The sequence below is a fragment of the Rattus norvegicus genome, chromosome 15 (genome assembly GCF_036323735.1).
Source record: "Rattus norvegicus strain BN/NHsdMcwi chromosome 15, GRCr8, whole genome shotgun sequence".
NCBI lineage: Eukaryota > Metazoa > Chordata > Mammalia > Rodentia > Muridae > Rattus > Rattus norvegicus.
Genome location: NC_086033.1, coordinates 52,502,972 through 52,511,170, shown reverse-complemented (window position 1 = coordinate 52,511,170; position 8,199 = coordinate 52,502,972). Strand labels below are relative to the sequence as shown.

The 8,199-nt window shown below is 45.2% G+C and overlaps 1 protein-coding gene across 2 annotated transcripts; it reads left to right on the top strand.

The window, feature by feature from the left end:
• Nucleotides 1-379: 379 nt before the first annotated feature.
• LOC120096991 (60S ribosomal protein L31-like) lies at nt 380-7,525 on the top strand. 2 transcript variants are annotated; one of them, XR_010057940.1, is made up of 2 exons: nt 380-593; nt 6,033-7,525. XR_010057940.1 is itself a non-coding variant. In XM_063274816.1 (2 exons), exon 2 carries the CDS (start codon nt 4,080-4,082, stop codon nt 4,569-4,571), a length of 492 nt encoding a protein of 163 aa, XP_063130886.1. In that variant the 5' UTR covers nt 380-593; nt 3,859-4,079; the 3' UTR covers nt 4,572-5,922. The 2 variants fall into 2 exon arrangements, 1 of the variants encoding a protein (XP_063130886.1); XM_063274816.1 differs by lacking the exon at nt 6,033-7,525 and adding an exon at nt 3,859-5,922.
• Nucleotides 7,526-8,199: the final 674 nt, after the last annotated feature.

Genomic DNA, 8,199 nt, shown 5'->3' with positions numbered 1-8,199 from the left:
AGGCTCTCTCCAAAACCATCAAATAGTGGAGTGATTTTTTTTCCTATTAGGCTTGGCCAGCATGGGCCTCACTTGGGGAAGAAAGTACTCTCTCTCCCCAGAGTTGCACCCTAGCCAAAGGAGACTTGAAGCACAACCCCATGAGGTCAGCAGATGAAACAGACACTGCTACAGGCCAAAGGCTAGAACACTAGGCTACTCATGTTTCTCTATAGACAATAAAGCAGTGCTGTCCTTCCCATTCTACCCCCAAGGCAAGAAGAACTGGTCCTTTGTCTGGCCTAGCTAGAGGTCACAGAGGCACCTCTACTAAGGCTTTCTGTGTGTTACTTAGGCAGAGGGCTTCCTGTTGCCTAGAAACTAGGGAACTCAACAGAGACCATTGTTCTGGGTGGAAGCAGGCCCTGGGGCACTCAAGGTTTCAACCATTGAACAGCTCCTCTCTGAGACTGGACTCTATGGCCTCACACATGAAGCATCTTTATGGTAGCTTTGTTGGTTTCTGAACAGCAGGCTTTCTTTCCTCAGCAGCTGGGGAAATGTCCACAAAATGATCATCTAAGGTGCCTGCAGTGACATACACCTGGAATCAGGTCACTTACCATTTTGTCTCTTTCTTTAGCAAGGACTATATAAATGGCTGACAGTTGTAAGTTCCAGGTCTGCTCTTGCCCCATCCTCCTAGTAGCCTTGCTTCTGTGTGAAGCAGTATTCACAACATGGCTTCCTTCCTACTCATCCCTATCCTAACCTTCCTTTCTGTTTTAGCCCCTCTCTTGCCTTCAGCTTCTGCTGTGAAGCTTCTAGACTAGACTAGAATGTGCTTGATCTTGGTTCTCCATTTTGACAGTTTCTCTCTCCTATCTGACAGGATAGCTGTATATCTTACACTGGTTACTTTTACATCCCTGTGAACTAAAATGCTGAAAGAAATAACTTCTGGGAGGAATAGGGCTTATAGCTTGACATGCTCCAGTCTATCACAGCAGGGGATATGGCAGCAGGGATGGCTCTATCTATGGCAGGGAAAGTACTGGAACCAAAAGGCACAGAATACAAACTAGAACCAGAAGTAGACACAGCCTTTAAGTCTCACCCCCAGTGACCTATCTCTGCCAACCACGTCCCAGATCCCTAAATTCCCCAACCTTACCAAACAGTGCTACCAACTGGGACCCAAAAGATGACAAGGTCTGAGGTGAGAATAAAGAAAATATGTTTTACATTTAAATAATGTGTCCTATTTACATAGACCCTTCTTGCTCTTCATCCCTTGTCCCAATTTTAATATTAATAGCATCCCCTTTGACCCTCTGAACATCCCTTTTGGAAGATTAATCACACAGCAGTCTCCCTCATGAGCTCTCTCTGTTCCCTTCCCCTCTCCCTGAGACCTTAGCACTGGAGAGCCCCCTTTTCTTGAGCCATGTATAATACATTCACTATGCCAAGCCACCCTGAGGAGAGGACCAGTTAGCAGGCACTGCCTCCTAAATTAAACAAGGGTACTGAGGCTATGGTGAGTATGATCTGCCCAAATCACTGAATTTGTTAGCAAGACTCCGACTATTCAAGAGTTCTTCTATCTTTTCTCTGTTTCCACAAATCCAGACCACGTTTATAAACACAGCCCACCTTTTCAAACAACTTCAGTCCGCCCTGTCTCCTTTAGGAATGACTTGTACCAATCGCCACTGCTCTTGAGTTATCCTATGGGTAATGAGTTATCTTGCTCCAGACTATTAGTAAAGAGCCCAGAAACTATGTCTTCTCCTTTTCTTAGCCTAGATATAAATGATCTGCTTATAAAATACTTGATCAATTCAGATATACTGAGCCATATAGCTCAGTAGTCCTTTGGAGGACTCTGTAGAAGTTACACAGACCAATATTAACAGTAGGGTGATAAGGAAGGAAGGTTTTCTCTAAACCTTAACTTTTAACTCTTTTGCCATGTCCAATCCAGGCTTTGTGGGCCAAGGTCATGTATGGAAAGAATCCTTACCACCAAATTAGATGAAAACCCTCATCAGAGATGGGCCTCCAAAGAGATGGGGCTCACAGCAGGATTCAGTTACCTTGAAGAAAGGCCCCAGGCCCTAATCCAAACTCAAGCAAAGGTCCCAAACATAGGCTCTATTTGAATTGTTGGCATCAACTTTGGGAAGCAGGATCGGCCCTTGGCATGAAAAATAATTGATACAGTGAAACCATCTGCAGCCTCCCTGATTTCCTGGCTAAATCTCCACTAGGTAGGATGCTTTGGGCAACCCTCTTCCCAACTCTGAGATGACACTTGTTATCTGCACAATGAGAATGCTAGAGTTCATTGGTGCTGACCAGTGGACACGCAATTCAACTACAGTTGTAAATTTAAAGTTTCTAGTAGTCACGCTGTAGGAAGAAAAACAAATGAACTCATCTAAGATATACCATTGAATGGAATGTGGATGACACATTATGCTTTCAGCATAAATGAATACAAATGTTTGCATAAGGAATTTTTATTCTTTGCTCACTTGGATTTGAAGTCTGATATCTGTTTTATATTTTCATCAAATGCCAACTGGCATCAGTTACCTTTCAACTGCTTGATAATTGTGATATGGTAAAGCGGCCACCATAACAGATGTGTACGGGAAGGTCCCTTCTGGTTCAGGTTCTTGATCATGTCTGTCTAGTTTACTTAGGACCAGATTCTCCACCTCCAAGCTCTTCCCATCTGCTTATCAGAAGGCACAGTGTTTACTTCCTGTCCTGCCAATTTCCTCACATTGTCCTTGAACAAATAATCTCAGAATATTAATATTTATATTGTCTTCCTCCTAAACTGCCAGGACCTAGCTCATTGCCTCTCCCAGTCCAGAGTGTGATCCTGACTTGCAGGGTCATATTTGCCCCACTGCCCATACCTTAGCAGGGACAGAGAAGACAGAGACAGTCTTTGCTTTATATTGGGAGACATTGCGAGTATTTGCTTCATGCACAGCACAAGACCAGCATGATGGCAAGCTTGAAGACTCTGAAGAGAGCTGGATGATAAGTCACATTTATTCTTCAAACCCTGACCCCAATAAGCATGAGATAAACAACTGAAGGACAAAGTAAAACAATCAAATAATCCATATTAAAGTGTTAAGATGGATATTGCACCATCAGATGTCATATCAGTTGGGGGGTCTCAGCAGGAAACAGATGGTATACTCAAGCTGGATAACTGAGGAGAGCTTAATGAGAGTACTATTTTGGAATATGGGGGAAGGGCTTAGGGAACGCACAAGGGCTTATATGCAGCACCTCCAAGTTTGAAGAGACCAATATGAAGAGACCTGCCTGAAGCCAGAAGTACCTCTATGTAGAGAGGTTGACTTAACAAAACGTTGGCAACCCAGGGATGCTCCAAGTTGAAGGAGACTAAAAGCAGATGCTCCCAACTTTCTCCTCCCACTCCAATCTCCATTCCCAGCTGATTCATTCTATTGATTAACCCCAACCTGAATCCAAAGGTCAAAGGAGCCCAGGGAACCTCCCCAAGTACAAAGAAGGATTGGCAGGGACATGAAGAGACCAAAAGATGATTCCCAGCCCAGCAAATAATATGAGGATATCCCACTTAGCACTCTTTCTGGGCCATGCAGGGCTACATCCATGTTTTGGGAAATGAGTGGGCTTTAAAGAGCTAAGGACAGAACGGTCAATGACCTTGAATGAAGTGAAAAGGATGGGAGCAAGTGTGTGGTCCATAAAGACGGGGTGGCCTGTGAAGGTGGGGTGGCCCATGGAGGTTGGGGTGACCTGCACAGGTGGGATGGTCGTGATAAATTGCTGCAGAGATCTCAGTCTTTCTTCTCTCTCCAGCTCCAAGTTGTGGAAATCTTGGGCTTTCCTTCTTCCTTCCAAAAGTTGGACTCACAACCTGAAAGACTAAATGTCAGAAGACAACAAGGCCTGAAAGGGAACAGAGAAGAGTCGCATGTGCTTCTCAAAGTCTGAGGAAATGCAAAGCAGGTCAGTGCTTTGTGGACCAGAGTAGATCCCTCATCCTCCATCACAGAAGGATGAATACCTCCAGTTCCTAGATGGAGCAGGGAGCCAAAAGATCTAAGAAAGTTAGAGCAGTAACTAGAACTTCCATGAGTACGAAGGTGGCACTGTGCTTAAGATTATCTCGTTGGCCTTTCCAACTTGGGCCTGGCAGAATGGCTCCCGCAAAGAAGAAGAAGAGCCGTTCTGCCATCAACGAGGTGGTGACCCGAGAATACACCATCAACATTCACAAGCGCATCCATGGAGTGGGCTTCAAGAAGCGTGCTCCTCGGGCACTCAAAAAAAATCGGAAATTTGCCATGAAGGAGATGGGGACTCCAGATGTGCGCGTAGACACCAGGCTCAATAAAGCCGTCTGGGCCAAAGGAATAAGGAATGTTCCGTACCGCATCCGAGTACATTTGTCCGGAAATCGTAATGAGGATGAGGATTCACCAAACAAGCTCTACACACGGGTAACTTACGTGCCTGTTACCACATTCAAAAATCTACAGACGGTAATGTGGATGAGAACTAACTGCTGAATGTCAAATAAAGTTACAAACTGCAAAAAAAAAAAAAAAAAAAAAGATTATCTCATTGGCCAGAGGAAAATAAATTTTGATTGGCCCAATCAAAACAAATCAGGAAAAAATAACAAACCCAGTGGAGCCACTGGGGCATTGTATATAACATTATGAACGAACTTCTGGAATCCATGATTCAATACGCCCATAGCATAGAAAAAGAAACTGAGGTTCAAAGTGTCAAGTGTTCCAGGACAGAGAATCATTAAGTAAGATAGAACAAGGAACCCAGGTCTAAATCTTTTTTAATTTCCCCCATTTTAATGAAAGAACACAGCATGACAGCAACAAATAAGACTTGGAGACATACTGCTTGCTTAGAAAAAAGGGCCCCAAATAAATAAGATATTATTGTCCCAGGCATCCAGAGGCTGAGTTGGAACTGCAGACACCAGGTGACAGTTCAGAGAGCTGTGACCCGGAAGAAGTAATGAGCGAGTCTGTGGCAGAAGCACAGTATGAGCTAATGTCAGGTTTCCACAGAGGCCATGCTCCCCCTCTTCAGAACTTTGAACCACTCTACCGCACGGGCCACCCTCTTTGACAGTCTATATAGGGACCAGCCACCATCCCCTAGTCTAGAACTACAATCCAAATCCCACTGCATGCATAAAAAACAAATTTTCAAACATACACAGACAGGACTCATGTTTAGTCTGTATGTCCTGCCATTAGTCTGTGAGTCCTGCCAACCCCTGTCCGCTGAATGACAATGAAATGAGAAGCAGGCTCCAGGCTAAGCCCAGACATCAAGCATGAGTAGTAGTGGCTGCTGACATCCATGCTCTACCCATGTTTATAACATTTGTATCTTCTCTCTAGAGCAGAGTCTTTGTTAGGATAGCCTTCCCCATTTGTAATATTTCAGTGTGAAAAATCCAGGTCATGATTTCTTATTTAGGCCATGTCTGCCAAAGAGCACCACCAGATGGTAGAAGGGTCAGTGTTGTTCTTAGTGGCTTCGTGACTGATGTGACCAATATGTTTGAGTCGATGTGATTTGGTGTTTAAGGAAGGAAGACAGAAGGATGAAGGGACAACAAAGAAAAGCAATGATTGGCCAAACAGCAGTTCCTCTAAAGTGCTAATAAATGGCAGTCAGGAATCAGCCCCATGGTGGGTCTCCCTGTGCTCTACATCATATGTGAACTGTACATCTGAGTCACAAGTCGGGGCAAATGGCTCAGACAATAAAGGGTTTGCTGTAAAAGTGTGAGAATTGAAGTTTGATCCACAAACTCACATTTTACAAAAATTGGCTTGAAGCCAGGGTGAGGGGAGGCCCCTCACTCACTCAGAGGAGAAGGGGAGGGAGAATAGGGGAAGGATTGTGGGAGGGGCTGGCCAGAAGGAGGACAGTGAGCAGGATGTAAAGTGAATAAGTAGAAATAAATTAATTAATTTTTTTACAAAAATCAGGATCCACTGGCCTACGGTGGCTGAAGACACTCAAGTGACTGCTGGGGCACCACTATAATGAGAGAATGAGTGATGGAGAGATGGGAATATGGAGGATGTGGTGGAGAGATGGGAGAGAAAGTGAAATGGAAGGATTTGTATACTGGACAAAGGTTGAACCGGAGAATTGACGGTAGTGAGGAAGAGCTGGATATCAGGAGCATATACAACCCCTGAGGCCATGGGGATGGGCTGCCACCAAGGGCCACATCTGAGTTCATGGCTCTACTGCAGGTCTGTGGTGATATCTGTGGCCCATGTTGTCACCAAAGGTCATCGGATGTCAGTGGTCTGAGCTACTGTCTGAGATCATGTTGATGTCTGGAGCCAAACATATCTGGGTGGCCTGTGCTGCCACCTGAGGTTATGGTGATGTCCTGGCCTGGGTTGTTGCTGAAGGCCATGGATCCGTGACCCTGCTGCAGATGAGATTTGTGTTAATGACTATGAAACAAATTGCCAGAGGAGACCATGTGACGTTCATGGTCTAGGCTGCTACCTGAGATGATGTGAATGTCTGAGAGTCATACTGTTATAGGGAGGACAGGCTGATATGAGTGGCCTGTACTGCCATCTGAACCCAGGCTGCCACCAGAAGCCGTGTCTGGATCCATGGTACTGCCACAGCCAGGATCTGTGTTGATGTCTGAGGCCTGTGATAACACTAAAGACCAAACAGATGTCCCTGGTCTGGGCTGCCACCTGAGGCCATGTTAATGTTCAAGCACTATGCTGAGCTGGCGCTGTACCTTATCTGTCTGCTGTGTGGTGGCTTAAGCATGAGAGAAATGCCTCCTTCACTCTCACTCCCTGCAGTGGGGAGGTGAACTGGCCTTGTGACATGAGAATAGAAGAGCTATGCCTGCTGCTCAGTGGCTACAGCTCCCTGGAGAATGGGCCCTGCACTTTGCCTGGGCAGCACTGCAGAGCTGGCCCCACCCATCGCCTGGATGAAACAGGAGAGCCTACCCAGGTGGTCTGGGAGCAAAACAGCAAATGGGCCGACCAACTCAACTTCCACCCAGGCCCAGATCAAGGGCTCTGAGTTGGCTGACCCCAAAATCTCTCCATCTATGAGCTGTTAGAATATGTAAAGAGGCAGGTTCTGCAGATCCGAAGGGCAACATCAAGTTATACAAGCGAAGTCTTGGTGAAGATTCAGTGTTGACAGTGTAGCAGACACCAAAGGCCTCGAACCAGACCAAAGACTCACTGCAATGAGATTTGCAAATAAAGATGTATGGATGAAGGGGTGTGCAACCACGGCTTCCACAGCAAGACAGTGTTTTGTTTTGCTTCTAATTTTATATAATTTTTATAAAACATATGTACTTGTGTTTTTGTTTTTGTTTTCTTTTGGTGGGAGAGGTTGCAAGGGTAGGGAGCAGATTTGAAGTGACCAAGTGGAGAATGGGATTGGGGTACATTCACAATAAAAAGGCTTTTAAAACCCAGTATGGTGACACATTCTTAAAGTGTTCTTTTTTTTTCTTTTCTTTTCTTTTGGAGGTGGGGACCGAACCCAGGGCCTTGTGCTTGCTAGGCAAGCGCTCTACCTCTGAGCTAAATCCCCAACCCCAATGGTGACACATTCTTATAATCCTAGCATTAGGGAGATATATAAACAGGCATGTCCTTGGAGAAAAAAAAGGATATCCCTGGGGCTCTTTGTACAACCAGCCTAGCTGAATGGGCAAGCATCAGGCCAGTGAGAGATCCTGTCTCATTAAACAAGATAATGTCTGGAGAATGAAATCCTAGGTTGGCTTCTGATCTGTATACACATTTACACACGTCCATACACACCTGCAAACATACACACACACACGCGTATGCACATTCACACATATACGAATCATTAGTACCAGTGCCTAGACCCCACATTGGAAATTCTGATTTAGTGGACTGAAATGGAGCCAGAAATCAAAGGGAATTTTTAAAGGATGACTTGAAAAGCACTGACACTCCTCAGTTCCACTGTCTCTGAAACCTCCTCCTGTTTCCCACACCCTGTTTATGCACCCCTAACACTATATGGAATAAAGCATGCTCAGGAGTTCTGACTAGTGGGGTGACCATCTAAAGCAGAAGTAGACCATCGTAGGATGTGCTGAGACAGCTGAGAGAG

Bases quoted from the DNA above. Each gene is read 5' to 3' on its own strand.
- LOC120096991 (XM_063274816.1), top strand. From the start codon at position 4,080: ATGGAGCAGGGAGCCAAAAGATCTAAGAAAGTTAGAGCAGTAACTAGA.